Source organism: Mercurialis annua, linkage group LG5, assembly GCF_937616625.2.
Source record: "Mercurialis annua linkage group LG5, ddMerAnnu1.2, whole genome shotgun sequence".
Taxonomy (NCBI): Eukaryota; Viridiplantae; Streptophyta; class Magnoliopsida; order Malpighiales; family Euphorbiaceae; genus Mercurialis; species Mercurialis annua.
In genome coordinates, this window is record NC_065574.1 from 15,611,683 (window position 1) to 15,627,373 (window position 15,691).

Here is a 15,691-nt window from a genome sequence, read left to right on the forward strand (position 1 = left end):
TCAGCCAACTAATTACCAACTTAAATATGTAAAAATATGAAAAAGCAATATAAATCACGGCATTGTTATGCTGCAAAGCACACAACCACCTCTGAATATGAACAGTTCTAGTTCAGCCTTCCAACATCAGATCACATCGACTCTTGCCTGTCATTATTTAAAGTCATTCGATAACTTCATTAAGTAGAATAACTTTTATATGGTATCTTGCACAATTCCTCCAAACTTCTGATTCCACTCAAGATCACATATAAGGGACAGGGGGTCAAACAAATCAACCAACTAGAAATGTACCCCAACCGCATCTCTAACTCATTTTGCAAATCCACGTAATCTAAAATTCTCATTCATGTTAAAATGTCAATGCAAAAATCCTTTAGTATATAATACAACTTAATGAGGTCGACATTAGCTGCCTAAAAATTTGATTCCTAATACATTGCAGAATTGTCAACCAGATAAAATGAGCCTAAACAATTTAAGGAGAGGGATAGTTCCCTTAACTTCAATCAAAATGAAATTCGTAAATCAAAAGATCATTACCACAATACAAGAGTTAAAAGTGGCAGAGAGCTTATCCATTCTTATTAAGTTTCTAACATTTGAAGCATATTAAAACAGCCTATAATAAAGGTATCCACTTCATAAGCCTAGAGATAGTCACAATAAGAGTATAAAGGCAGGTATAATCCTTAACTGAAACTTGGATAAATGTTGGAGAAATTGAAGAGCCTACAAACAATAAAGAGATTCAGAACATTTCAAAATTTTACCAGATGCGAGTCAAAATGACTTCTACTCATTCCATTACAACTTTGGCTCCAACGGCTTTCATCTTCTCAATAATTTGCTCAGCTTCTTCCTTTGATACTCCACCCTTTATGACTGCCGGTGTCTTCTCAACTAAATCCTTGGCTTCCTTAAGACCCAAATCAGTAAAACTTCTAACCTCCTTGATTATCTTAATCTTCGAAGTTGCTTCATACGATTCCAATTTCAAATCGAAAACAGTTTTCTCAGGTTTCTTCTCTTCCTTCGCAGCTGCAGCTGGTGCCTTCATTCCCATTCCCGCCAGTCCGCCAGCACCACCTTTCAAAACGCCAACAGTAGGCAGTTCCGTCATTCCTCTCTTCTTCATTATAATAGAGCTCAATTCGGCAACTTCAGCCAACGTTAATCCTGCAATTTCATCAACAAGCTTGAAAACACGTTCCGTTGGAGGACTACGATGCTCAGTAGGATCAAAAGTAGCGGGATCGTAATCGGCCGGGAGTCTCCTTTGATCAATTTCTACCTCCTCTTCCTCCTCCTCCTCAATTTTCTTAGCAGCTTCCGCATATCCCCGAGACGATAACCCCCCATTCAAATACACTAATGGGGAAAATACGAGGTTTTTCGAAACCCCAGTTGTTAAATGATGCCTCAATCTTAAAATCAAGCTCATTTCAGACAAAAAGACTGTTCCTTTAATCTATAATAAATAATAAAATCAAACCTATAAATCTATAGCGAACCCATTTTGTAACATCAGTTGAGAGCAAACTATATGACCTGAAAATGATTTAAACATTTTAAACAAACAAAAGGGTATCATTAGAAATTAAATTTAACGATAATTACATACAATAATAAACTAAAAGAAAATTTAAAAAATTGATAGAGGAGCTAACTAATAAAATCATGATGCTTCTTTTCTACTTAAAGTGCTTTCTTTTCCAGATTAGGGTTTTAGGGCAGTTTGAGGATATACCTTTAGTAGCAGGCGGCGGAGGACGGTTGCTCCGATGATTCTGGCGTCGCCGGAGAGGAAAGTGGAATCAGAGTAGTTGTAGTAGAGTGTTTTGGAGGCGGAAAAGAACAGAAATTAAGCAAAGAAAGAGCAGGAAATATGAAACGGTGGTTACTGGTGTCGTATTTACAAAGGTAAAATAACTTTTTAACCCCTTAAAGTAAAATCAAAAACAGTAATTGATCCCTCTAATTTTTATAATTAAAATCCAATTCATATTTCATATAAAATTACCATAGAACTTGGACTTTATTTTATTTTTTTCATTAGAAAAGAAAAATATATGGCAATTGAGCGAGGCATAGCTTCTCAGCACATGTACTATTTAAACTATAATTAATTGGTATGTAAAATTTAAACTCTATTTATTGTTTTCTTCACTTGTTAAATTAGTTCGTTTATATTTATAATTTATCGGCTTATGAAATATAAATATTTAACTGTAATTAAAATATACTTTATGAAATTTGATCATTGTTTAATTACTTATATTTATTTTATTTGTTGGCGAAAGATGTAAAAAAAAAACTCTTTAAATTATTCAAAAAAAAACCATAAATATTTTAAGTTTAATTCCATTTGCTATTTTTTAATGGTACAAATAAACTCCGATGCTTGAAAAAATCTCAGAAATAAACAAAAAATGAGGAGCTAATTGTTCTAAAAATAAAAATAAAAAGGCTTAAATACTCTTTTCAAAAGGTTTTTTCCACAACTTAAAAATTTTGCGTGCTCAAGTGAACAAAAAATAACTCAAAAAGCTTATATGTTCTTATAAAGATTCCAAAGGGTTTGTTTGTACCTTTAGCCTTATTTGTTAGTGTGCGGGGCAAAGAACGGAGGAAGAGAAGTGGAACTGCAAAACCAGAAATGGAGACAACATCAACAACTGGGAAGCTAACAGTTGAGAAAGTGAGAGGGAAATCAAGAGTGACAAGATGTTTCTCCAAGTACCCTCTCAAATTCATCATTCCTAACAAGGTCACCTTCATGCACCCCCAAACTTTCCTCAAACCCAATTATTTTGACTTAATTTTGTAATATTTTCAGGTGGGTCCTTCAGAATGTGATGCTGTTTGGATTTACACACTCACTTATGGTGGTGGCATTGTCTCTGTATGCCCTCTCTCTCTCTCTCTCTGTCTCTTTGTTTCTCCTTCTTATGTTCTTTATAAGCATGTTGAATTTGATTTGGTGTTATGTGCAGGGAGACTGTATATCCTGTGAATTTATTATCAGTGATGGATGCACTGCTGTCCTTACAACCCAAGCTTCTACTAAGGTCATCATCTCTTTTTCATATGCGACAATTGCTTCAATTCTTACTTTGTTTCATTGAATTGATTGTTTGTAGTTTTGTTTTTAGGTCTACAAGTCTTTGGGGTCTAAATGTTCTGCACAGCTTCTTGAGGTAACCTATGTTGCATCAAAGGATAATTATACAACACAGCGGTTGTGTCACGTTATTCGTGTAACAAACAAATGAGGCGTTTGCTATGTTGGAATATATAATGATAGAAAGAATAAGTAATAATTAAAGATTCCTTATCGCAAATGTCCGTTGGGTTGTTGTAAATATGATAACTGATCGTTGTATGAGATAAACACTCTGCATGAAAACTTGTTCAATTGTATGTGTTGGCGTTTTTTTGTTTGTTTTTAGAAACCTTCTAAAACTTGTTCAATGCTATTTTTCTGTTTCCGCATTTTCTTTCTTGTGTTATATAGGAGGTAACAGTCTGTCCTTTATTAGATTATCAGCAAAATCATGTCATGAAAATTGACTAATGCTTTTAACATCGTCAAAGCCTATTGTAGCAGCAGTATCATGTTTCCATGGCGTGCCTTAACTGGTGTTCGAAAGATTGTGCTGTATCTTGCTTGTGATTGGATTCAGAACCATGTTTTACTTTTTAAGTACAAGGCTTTGATGACATATGTTTCTTCTAGTTACATTTTGGTTGATCTTCTGAGTTTGGCACTTTCATTGTGTGCAGTAGGCAAGAATTGGCAGTGATTCTCTTTTGGCTGTCATTCCAGATCCGGTAACATGTTTTTCAACTGCAAGATACTCACAGAAACAAATCTTTAGAGTACGCTCAGACTCCAGTTTAGTACTTGTCGATTGGATTACTAGTGGCCGCCATGAAAGTGGAGAAAAATGGGACTTTGAATGCTATAAGAGCATCAACAACATATTTTTGGATGACAATCAACCCTTGTTTCTTGATAATGTAATATTTCTCTCTAAAGCTTTTTTCTTTATTGTTTCTTCAATATTTGTTATTTTATTAATCGAAATATTAGTTTAGAACCTTGAACAAGATATTTACATTTTGCTGTCTACCTAATTTGCCCATGTCATTAACACCTAAGCCATTTAGTTAATGTACCAGCACTTAAATAAAAAAATTGTTCCTCAAGGAACGCATTAAAACTTAACTTATTCGATGAAAGAATTTTCTGTCCTGTGACACTAACTTCTTTTCCTTCTACCTGTGACCCCTTCCAAATTTTATGATGTTAGGAAGTATAACTTTTAAAGTTTCTAACCAGATGGGCTAAATGCTCTTAACAATCTATAACACATACTGCAAAATGAATCAAATGCTTACGTATTATGCAGATAGATATAATTTTTTTTTTTATCACTGATACTAGTTATGTCATTAGTGGATGGATAGAATTTGTGTTACTCCAGATAAGTTTAAAGTGATGTGCTCCCTTGTCTTGTATGCTTTATTACAGCATTTCTGCAAGTATTTAGTCTTTGTTTCATATGGTCAATAATATTTTTCTAATGACTTTTAAAACTCTACACATCAGTTGTCCTTTCAAAATTTTCGAAGCCTTTGCAGAAGCTGCAAGCGACAAGTTTGTTTCCAAGTTTTTTCCTTACCAAAAAACCCTTTTGATAATGCTTTTTTCTTGTTAGGCTAATTGAGTGATGTTTCTGAATCATGTAAATTTACATTCTTTCTACTCATCCTTTCCGTTGTATTTCTTTAGACAAAGCATCCTTATTAAGCTTATTGTTTTTGGGTTTTGTGTTTTCTAACAAATGCACGGGTATAGTTAGCTTTGTCACAGTTATCAAAGGTACTTTATAAGCGTAAAATAAGCATTTATCAATGCAAAATTGCAAAGAGTCCACTTTCTTGCAATCACTTTGCTAGCTCTCTCAATATATACTTACCCTTTGTCTGTCTTGAATGCTCAATTATCCTATTACAGATATTACTAGAGCAAGGAAACACTGGCACTATTGCTGAACGTATGCGGGACTACCAAGTTATAGCCATGGTTATACTCTTAGGGTATAACTTTTTTTTTTAATTTCTACATCTTTCTGATTTTATAATCTTCTTCTGTAAGTTTCATAGTTTAGTCATGCGCGAAGGTCATGAAAGAATTGGTTAGCTGCAAATGTAAAATTAATGATATCTCTTGCAGGCCAAAGCTGAAGCGTATTCAAATTCAAGTTCAGGAAAATGTGAAAAAGATGATGTCTGAACAATTGCACATGCCTTTTTCTGGATTAGGAGGCCATGCAAAATCAGATTCTCGTACTTTTTTCACCAAGCCGGCTTTCGTTGCATCTTGCAGTGTATTTGGACCTAAGGTAATCATTTCTTCTACTATTGAAGGACTGCTGCAAACTGATATTTCAAACTAGCTTGTGAATCTTGAATGTTAATCCATTTATAATTTTTTTCAGCATTTGGTATACTGAGATTTCAATATGATTATAGCTTGAATTTTCTGCTAACTGATAGCTTGCAAATCTTGACCATCATTTATTTATTGTTTTGCATTTGCAATGTGTGCCAAGAGTTTAACTGATAATATGATTTTGTTTGTCAACAATCGACTATTGTATACTTTTCTAGTTTTTACTACTTTAGCATTGATACACCAAAATTTTCATATTTCGAACATAATCAGACCTCCAGTTCAGTCATAATGTTTTTTTAGGAATTTATGGTACCAGTAGTTTGATTTTCTTTCAATTTAAACTAGAAAAACAATGATGTTACTTGTCCTCAGTATTATGGTTCGCAAAGAAAATGTTTATGCTTATGCATTATTTTCTGAATATATTAAATGCTGGTATTGCTTTCTCTGGCAAACATAAGGTAATAAAGTTCAGCAACCATATGAATATGATAATGGATCACGAAATTATTACGTCAAACAATTCCCAGAAATTCACGGAAGTTCATGTTAAATTTATTCAATTTGAATGGGAATATGTACTTGTAATGTTGCAAAATTAATCTCATTTCTGGTACCTTTACACTTGAAGGCTTGATCTTAACTGATACCTGTGAAACTTCTTGTTAGACTACTTAAGCTCGTAGGGTGTATAAAAAAATAGAGTTAAAGAGTAAAGGCTGTTTTCTTTGGGACTTCAGATATAGTTAATGTCAGTGAAGAATAAGTATTTTTAAGAACATTTAACAAATAGATTTTAACAGCCTTGTAAGCTTTAAATTCTAATTGTTTGATATTACAATAATAAGCTAGCTTATGGTGCTTTGGTGATGTAGGGAATAGGCGTTATTGTGAGAATAGCAGCCATGACAACTGAATCAGTATACAAGTTCTTGCAACATCAACTGGCTGACATGGAGCCTCTGGTTGGGGTTTTACCATATCGTTGAACGAGCTTATCCATACCTGATAAGGGACTGTTGCTGCTGCTGGAATCCATCATTATCATGGCCTATCTACTGTCTAATACTATGCGACTTATCTTTCTTCAATCAGAATAATTCTCCAATACCTAGTATGGTCAGAGTTTATAAACCATTAACTTTGATCGACTGTGGCCGGTAATCTAAGTAGCTCTCTATGACTGCTTATACGGAAACTCGAATTGATTTGAGTTCATATGGCAGATTCGGGATAGAAGATATTGTTGCACATACTCCAATCTTGAAATGGGTGAGGATATGGTATGCAAGATCTGAGACTAGGTATATCCTGTCACTTTGAGGTTTTTGTCTTACAATTTGGAAGCAGTGTATGCGTCCTTGTCTTTAATATTAAGGTTTGTGTCTTAGAATAAAAAAAAAAGGTTTGTGTCTTGTCTTTAATAATCTTATGATCATCTTTTTACTATTCATTACCACTTCTACTAAGAGTATCCTTTGTAATGCTAAACCTTGTGTTAAATCTGCGGTTTTTTCTTCAATCGTAGTTCTCCCTTCTCCCTTAATAATGTATTAAATCTGCGGTTTTTTCTGAGGGCTCGAATGCAAATAGGAGCTATTAAAGAAGTTAAGCATATATGCAAAATGGCGAGAGTTTATTATATTCACTAATAAACAAATAATACAATGTATTACAAAAAAGACTCCGGCAAAAAAAATATTACAGAAAAGACAACACTTCGTTTAAGCTTTGAAGAAGGAAATTTCGTGGACATTAGCACACCAAGGGAACTCATAGCACAAAAATACACCAACACTCGTAAATTAGTAACTCACTAGACGGGCTTTATTTGAACTCATGCTCATTAAATCTTTTGAATCAAAAGCAACTAAAATGAAATCTCGCAAGGTGCATGAAATGTTCTACCTCGGCATATAGCTTCTAAGTTTTCTCCAACATATGAGCAAACCGGAGATACTTCCACACCTGTTACCAGTTGCCAAATTATACATATTAGATAACACTCTGCACTTCTCGACGCCTTATAAGTGAAAAAATAATTTAAAAAATCCAAGTCCGGCTCCAAGGCCTTTCTCCAAGCGACTGTATTAACCTCTAAACTATTTATGATTTAAGTGGCTTGACAATCTACGCGTTACAACGCACTACCTCTTCTCTCTCAAGATTTACCTATCCTTCTATTACTCTATGCATTCACCAATTGTAGAACAAAAAGAAGAAAGAAACATGAATTACCAGTTGCATATAGGGGCACTGAATGTGTTAAAAAACCGCCAGCAGCAACGACCCAACGAGCATGGAGCCGCAGCACAAGCAACCGAGCACTGTCCGGAGTGTCAAAGTTTGAGCCATTGGCATTTTTCACTGGTGCAAACTCTTCTTCACGTAACACCTGCACATTGGAAGAAGAAACTTTCAAGTACAGGTAAGTAAATATTCAAAGCGAGAAGCTGGGGCTGGAGATTAAGCTACCTCAAAAAGAGCAGTTGAAGGTGCATATGGAAATGCATCAAATATGAACTGCTCTAGTTTATATCCCGATGTAAATCCATGAATTGATGGAATTTTTTTCTCTGCTAGATGGTAACTGCAGTCATAAAGCACGTCCACATTAAATTTTTACAACAATTAAAATGTGAGGGAATCCAAAATGTAAAGCAGAGTAAAGTACATGACCAAACACTTTATTTTAGAATATCCTCAAATAAGGAAATTTATGTAATTTGCAGATTGTCATATGGTTGTGTTTGAACCATGAATGCGATAAGTGATTCCTCTCCACAGTAGGAATGCTAGATGCTTAAGCATTCATAGCCTAATTTCTCCTCAGACTTCATAATGCATTAACATTAAAGGATTTGTAGCAATCACACTAATATCATTTTCACTTCTTAAAACAAGCCAAGCACAATTAAATCGCTATACCTCTTAAAATCAATAAATGAAAACGCAACACAAATAATCCTTCGCAACTATATTTATGCCAAAATTCTCTAAAACATTTACATCAAACCATTGTGCATGGCTCGCTCACTTCCTACTGTATGTAAACTTTAAAATAAATTACTATATATATCCTATGATTCTCATCCATCTAAAAATAAAAATTACCACCTCAATTGATATTTTAGACATTTTCATCCATTCATGGCCTTTTGTAGCTAGTAAAGACAAATGGATCATACGAACTATATGTGATCCCACCATCAAAACTTATTCATCAACTTATGCTTCAAATTAATAATCTATAAATGTTTATATTTAGCTACATCTTCAAAAAGAAAAACAGGTCAGATAGTTGCTAACGCAATAATCACACTACAGTTAGAAAGAGAGAGCCACTAACATGCTGTCTTTCTCAAGAGCATTTACCACTTGATTTAGAAAATCCAAAGTGAACATGTGTAAACACACCTGGAAACCAAAACAGTAGCAAAAGTTCAGCATAACAGCGTTTAAGAAAATCTAAAACCTAAACAAGCAATATAGATGCTGAAATGTTGTGCGGTTCCAAAATCGAATAGCACTTATAAAAGTAAGAAAGGAACTCAATAAAATTGGTAGTTGGAAGAGGAAAACAAATCCATTCGACAACATGTGCCTCAGAAGAACACGAGTTTTATCTGTGTATTTCTATTTCAAACCATTTTTTTCAATTATTCAGTTCACTTCTCTTCATATTAAGTTAAAACAGAAAGACACGCATTCATTATATTTTTTAATGTACTTGCAAGATATGAATCTCCCACAGCTGCAGAGACTGCTTAAGACATCAAATCAATTCATACGATTTGCAAAAACAGCAAAAACATCATTTTATATGCACACAAAAATTTATCAATATGCATCTAAAGAAATTGTCAAAAACAGGAATTTCTAAGAAAATTCTGAAAAACAACTTTGAAAAATTTATCTAGAATGACAAACAATATACTTTAGGCTGCAGAAGCATAAGATAAATTTGAATTTTTTGTATGCAAGTAAGCCAGAGAATATCAAAGCAATAAGCATATTTACAGTATTCCATTAAGCATCATAGAAACAGACATACATTACTCCAACAAAAACGAAGACGTCCAGTTTGTTGATTGATTGCTGAAGCTAGTGACTGGTCCAACTCACTGTATTCAACAACAGTAAGAGGTCCTCCTTTACCTCGCCTCACAAATACGCCAACCTTTTCTTGGGGATACGCCTGTGATCAAATGCTTAAATAGTTAAGCTATACAAGAATTCTTATACTGTAATCAGTAATTTCAGATTCAATATGCTCAAAAAGATGACAAAATATTGTTGTTTCTCAAATTAAACCCAACTGTCTGTAATCTGTATTAATGATCATTTGGTATTTGCTTGACGGATCCTATTCCAATTTATGTGAAAAGAAACTTAAATTTAATTAATTAAAGTTGCATATGTTATCTATTTGAATCAAGAGGCATATTCTCAGTGTTACATATAATCTTCCAGCATATAGTCTCTTCTCTAAGCCATGTATTTGGCGGACATAGCACAACACAGGTGCAGACAGCTTTCATGGACAGACACATTTAAGATCTAATATGTTTTAAAAGGGTGTCTGCATGTGTTGCGGTTAATTGAGGAAAAAGGATGCCTACGATCTTAAGGATGATTTTGGAAAAGTTGGACGATAAGAATTTATTTTCAAGTTTATCATCAAACTTGCATAGCTGTGGTTGCATGATTGTAGAAGCACAGGTACTAGCCTGCTATCTGTTTATAACTAAAGGTTTTGCTATTCCAGAAAATAAGAAGTTTAACTTTTCATTCAGCGTTCCATTCAAAAAGGTAATCATTCAGCATCCTCTCCAAATAGGTAATCACTCAGCGTTCTCTCCAAATAGGTAATCACTCAGCGTTCTCTCCAAATAGGTAAGTTATGTTTAATAGGTCGGTCCTGAATAAGATCTCCAGTACCATAATGGACTTCCAATAAAATGTTAGCCTCCTGACGAATAAACCATGACTGAACACTCAACAGGGGAGTACTAGAAAACAAAGGAGAAAAGTTAGTCAAACTCTAGAACTCTTCAAAATGAGCGACAAACACAGGACAACAAGTAGTTAGAAAATGTAGATAAGTCTAAAAAAAACTGGAAGAAACTCAGCGGCTTCTCACTGTGCCTTATACAGCTAATAGAAAAAAATTGGCACCTTTTAACAAAAGGATACAAATAAAAACTTTACTGTAAATAGATGAAAAATACATGGGAATCCTTAGAGAAGTAGCCTGTTTCAATTTTTCTACAATAAAAAACACTTTAAGGTTCTGATAAAAAACATTGCAACTATTTTTATTATGTTTCTCCAATAAATTCAGCAACAAAAAGAATGAATTACCTTGCGTACAACCTTTGCAGCAGAAGCAGCACCTTTATCAATAAAATAGCCTAAAAAGGTCGGATCAGCTACACGAACCTGCTTTCAAGACCCTAATCACTACAGTTTAATTTAAAGTTTCTTAAAGCTTGAATACTAGAAGTACATAAGGGGAAATGAAATTGAAGGAAACAAGCTCTCACCAATGCGTTGTCGACACCATAGCAATCAACGTATTTAATCCCTCTTGTGGCCATATCTTCTAATAATTTTGAATACTTCAGAGCTAAAACAATTGGGATTAAACCAAAGCAAAAAGCAGCCAAGAAGTGAGGGACAACACAAAATTTAGCAAGTAGGAAGCAGGACTAGATATTGAAAAAGTTACCTGTGTATACTCCTCCATTTCCATCAGGAGATTTAGCTACCTGAATACAAAAGCAAATTTGTGATCATGATCATGATTTCAAGGATGACATGTAAGTTTATAAAAGAAGAGAAAACAAGTTAAAAAAGGCTTGCTTGTTCCAAGAAAAGTCTATAACTTGCTAATCAACTAAGAATACTTTGAACCGATTGACAAATTTGGTCTTCTAGATGGCTCTCAGGCCATCCTGAGTGAGGTATTGTCAGCTTTGAGTTGAGTAACCATGCTTTTGTCGTTCAAAAGGGAGGTCACCAATATATGGGAAGATCTTAATAGCTCCAAGTCATCTCGACTTGTCACTGACTTGACACATTTGTGCATCAACACTGGATATAGATGCATGAATTTTTTATCTGGCATGACATCGACCTATTCCGAAAAGTAGAATTTCCCAGTTAAAAATAATTGGCTGCCTAAACATTATAGTCTATGTGCCTTGTTAACAGACAAAGGATATGAATGCTTAAACCTTCCGTCCATACAACATCAAAAACATGTGAAACAAGGACAACCCTTTAAAGATTTTGATTTCAAAAGAACAACTAACAACTATTGGACACTGTACTATCTCAAACAAAGGGAATGTTGCTGCTCTTTCGCTAAACAAAGCCATACTTTATATGGAGTCTCCATGATAAATCTGCCATCCTTTGAGACACTAGGTATAGTGCCTTGCTGAAAGAAGGTAACCTGCAATAGAAAATGTAATTTATGGATTAAGAGACAGAAAACCTTTCAAAAAGAAAAGAGTGAATAACAAACTTTCTTACTTGATCAGAATCAAGACCAAAAAACTTGTGGCTCTCAAAATATTTGCGCGTGGCCTCATCAGTAAATGGACTGGTCATAATGTACCAATGTATTGACGCTGTACCACCAGATCCTATTGAGGAAAACTATTAGGAAAGTATGTCAGATGAGTAGACAAACAAAAACCTTGAGAATTGAAAACCCACCCTCACTGGCAGCTTGGGCAGCTAGTCTTTGGACGCATAAAATTCGCTCGGCTTGAAGTTGAAAAAGGGACTTTCCAGATGGAAGTCCAATATCTGAAATGAGAATGTGAAACATTGTTATAAGAAACAAACATGGTGAATGTACAGGTGCAGATTTATGTAATTAGAGAATGAGAAGTCACAAAAGTCTATTCAAATTAGATGAAAGTTATCGCCATAAGCTCAAATTTTATGTGCATATAAGCTATAGCAGAAGTTTTTATAACTATAGCCTGAAAATGCATATAAAGGTAATCCTCAGATCCAAAGCACTTAATTAAACTAGAAAAATATAAAGGGTACAGATAATAAGGGAAAGAACAATACATCTTAAAATCAGGTTTTAAATATTATTTTTCCCATAAGTGCTTTGCATCATGACTATCTCATCAGCCATTATTCTCCATCAGCTTTCACACCTATAGGCAATAGATATGAGCTACATGCAGTTTACTCTCCAGCGCATTTCACTTATCTATGTAACATAGTGAAGTATAGAACTCTATATTCTGGTATTAGTATATCCAATTCTTAGGTTACATTTCCAAAGTACTCAACTCCACTAATGAAAATTTGGTTAAAACAAAGAATCAATGACGATGCTTTTTCAAATCAAATATTAACAACAGATGACTTACTAAAACATCCTTTTGGATCTGAACTTCCCAGCCTTGTTCCCTGCATATTTCATTGAAGAAACAAAAAGTCAAAAAGAGTCAACAAAGCATAGGCCTATGCTAGAATATAGCACAATTAACAACTCTAAGGTACAAATACAAAGGAAATAAATATAAATTGGAGCACAACATTCTGTTTCTGACATTCTTCCAAGCAAAGTATATAAATTAATTATACCACTACTCCCACCGTAACTTGTTGAAATAAAAAACAAGTCCATACATTCAACAATATGGCCACACATCTGCCGCATCAAGTTTGACAAAAACTTGGAAACCAGTTTGGCTAACTTATTTTTCATAGAGATATATACAACTTCCAACTTTGACAGTTATGTAAGAGTTTTTGCAAATAGAACAGACAACTATCATTTTCATATGGACAAAACTATTGTTTTTGCCCACTCCAACAGGCTGTAATTCACCTGAAATAGCAAAAACTTTATATGCATCAAGTAAAATCACATCATGTGCAGGAGTTCAAATATAACAAACAGTGCTGTTTGAGAATTCTATTGAAATTCTATGTAGCATAAAAGAATTTACTTTTATATGAGGAGAAAAAAGAATTGGAGGATTAAATCTTTTTTGCTTTCTCTGAAATCATGAACTCGGTCCTGAATTTGGTCCATCAATTATTACAGTAAAAAACTAAATTGTTCCCGATCTGACATCCATTTCATCAGAAAGTTACAACTTCAAATCCTGATGACATCCTATCAGTTGTAGCCACTTTATCCTTGATGGGAAACTTAAAATTAGTGCACATTTGAACTTAAAAAATTAAAGTTGAAAGATTTACTGATCAACAGTAAAATGAAATTAGATTATAGAGGTAGTTAGAGAAATGCTCAGCTGTGTTTTATGTGCACCTTTCTTTAAACAAGAATAAACACAAAAGGAAAGGACATTTCATGAAGCATCTTTATTTTAAGCAATAATTATTATTTCATACAACAACAAAAACAGTATCATAACTCCTGTTTTACTTTTAATATTAGCTAATCATTATTACATAAAACACATCTATCTAGCTAAACAAACAAACTTTTATCCTTTATTTTTCATTTCAAATAAAAAAAACAGCATAAACCCAAAAGTATAGCATAATAAGATTTATTCTCAATCTTTGATTATCCAATATTAAATAAAAACACATTCCTTTATTATCCCTTTTCATTCACTTCCATCCATGGAGAGTGTTAAAAGAAATAAACAAATAAACTACATAAGTACATAATACTGTTGAAATAATTAATGGCTTTTTTAGAGCAAAATCAATTAAACATGATTAACTAATACATCTAACTTTAAATGAAAAAAAGTAGAGAAAAAGCAAAAAGAATTACTTGGCCACCAGATAAAAGCAAAACAGCTAATTTTCCATTAGAGATAGCTTTCAATCCCATTTTCCACCATCTCTCTTTATCTTCCATTGTTCTTTCCTCCAGCGTTGACACGCTTCCCTCCGGCACCGGCTCTATAGCCGCCACCGGCAATCCTGCAAACATCATTAGCACCATTATATCAGCAGCAATCATTGCATAAGCATGATTACTATCATAATTACACACAGTGGCGGATCCAGAATATTTTTATAAGGTGGACAAGATTGTACTAAAAGTTTGCAATATGGGCAAAATTAACAAAATATAAATTTTAATCTGAGCAGTGCTACAAATTTTAAGGCGGAGAACTATACTATTTAAATTTTACAGGCAACTGCCCACCATAAACTCTTCTTAGGTCCGCTCCTGAGATAAATTAATTAAAAATTTGAATCACGCAAGCTACACGTTAATGTCACCTTGAGAATGGAGCGAACATCGAATTATTCGATCTAGCCTGGGGAGATCTAAATTCTGCAAATTCAACAAACAAATTCAGAACTTCCTCAAAATTCATAAAAAAAATCAATGTTCATGAAATTCACCTCAATGTCCCTGACAAGGAAGTCACGTTCTTCAAGAGAGAGCTCATCCCAAAGGGTAAAAACGTCTTCTTGGCCGTAATCCTTAAGTCTTTCAAGTAAAGCTTGAGGAGGTGGCTGTGATGGTGATAGTGAAGAGGCACTGTTAGTTTCAATTGCTTCTCTCATTATGTTTGTGAAATTTGTCTCTCTAGATCTCTGGGTTTGTAATGGCTGAAATCAAAGTTTTTTAATTTGTGTCAGTTGAGTTTGTTATTTGTTGGAGAGAAATAGAGAGAGGGAAACTACAGTTTGTAGTGTAGTATTAACCAGGAAGACAAGAATCAATCACTAACCACTTCCTTGGATTTCAATTACTCATTTACCCCTATTCAGACTGTTTAATTTACGCAAATTTGCTACTGATGTCCATATTTTTAGAAGGACTCTAGTGTCAATTTGCCCTCTTTAGATGGTTAATTACCACATTTAATTTTATGGTCTATTTAGTCATGAATTTATATTTTTTTTTACAAATTGAAAAAAATATATAGTGATTACTATCGGAAATGAACAACACACACGCTGAATTTGGTCTAAAACTGCAATAAATTGATAAAAAGGCCAAATCTACGACTAAATTTATCATAATATTAATGAAATTTCAAATGCAATCTTAGAAGGGGTGAATAATTTTTGTTTAATAAATTAAAAATATGGTTAAATGTTTTAAAAAGAAGGTTTGAGTCTAGAGAGATGACCATAATATTTAGAGTAATTCAGATCACAAACCGATCCTACATCCGCTACTTAATTAAAAATTGAGATTTTGTAATTCACTAATGTGAATATTTAAACTTACACAAGCTAATAACA

At 33.7% G+C, this 15,691-nt stretch overlaps 3 protein-coding genes across 4 annotated transcripts; 1 reads left to right on the forward strand and 2 right to left on the reverse strand.

Moving 5' to 3' along the window:
- Positions 1 to 556: 556 nt before the first annotated feature.
- LOC126683427 (uncharacterized) lies at positions 557 to 1,881 on the reverse strand. Its single transcript, XM_050379309.2, has 2 exons — positions 1,751 to 1,881; positions 557 to 1,551 (listed from the first exon to the last, which is right to left on the reverse strand). The coding sequence occupies exon 2, from the start codon at positions 1,442 to 1,444 to the stop codon at positions 800 to 802; it is 645 nt and encodes a 214-aa protein (XP_050235266.1). The 5' UTR covers positions 1,445 to 1,551; positions 1,751 to 1,881; the 3' UTR covers positions 557 to 799.
- Positions 1,882 to 2,625: 744 nt separating this feature from the next.
- LOC126680879 (urease accessory protein D) lies at positions 2,626 to 6,986 on the forward strand. Of its 2 annotated transcripts, none has more exons than XM_050376138.2 (8): positions 2,626 to 2,770; positions 2,840 to 2,905; positions 2,997 to 3,071; positions 3,156 to 3,200; positions 3,790 to 4,023; positions 5,024 to 5,106; positions 5,243 to 5,411; positions 6,340 to 6,986. In XM_050376138.2, the coding sequence occupies exons 1-8, from the start codon at positions 2,660 to 2,662 to the stop codon at positions 6,451 to 6,453; spliced, it is 897 nt and encodes a 298-aa protein (XP_050232095.1). In that variant the 5' UTR covers positions 2,626 to 2,659; the 3' UTR covers positions 6,454 to 6,986. The 2 variants fall into 2 exon arrangements, with proteins under 2 accessions (XP_050232095.1, XP_050232096.1); XM_050376139.2 differs by having other exon boundaries at positions 2,651 to 2,739.
- A 95-nt stretch (positions 6,987 to 7,081) lies between these two features.
- LOC126680878 (UDP-N-acetylglucosamine diphosphorylase 1-like) lies at positions 7,082 to 15,134 on the reverse strand. The gene is made up of 15 exons (XM_050376137.2): positions 14,840 to 15,134; positions 14,714 to 14,768; positions 14,256 to 14,407; positions 12,868 to 12,907; positions 12,191 to 12,283; positions 12,005 to 12,117; positions 11,850 to 11,924; positions 11,196 to 11,235; positions 11,011 to 11,093; positions 10,829 to 10,906; positions 9,519 to 9,662; positions 8,814 to 8,881; positions 7,940 to 8,054; positions 7,703 to 7,859; positions 7,082 to 7,432 (listed from the first exon to the last, which is right to left on the reverse strand). The coding sequence occupies exons 1-15, from the start codon at positions 15,002 to 15,004 to the stop codon at positions 7,335 to 7,337; spliced, it is 1,476 nt and encodes a 491-aa protein (XP_050232094.1). The 5' UTR covers positions 15,005 to 15,134; the 3' UTR covers positions 7,082 to 7,334.
- Between the last annotated feature and the right edge of the window lie 557 nt (positions 15,135 to 15,691).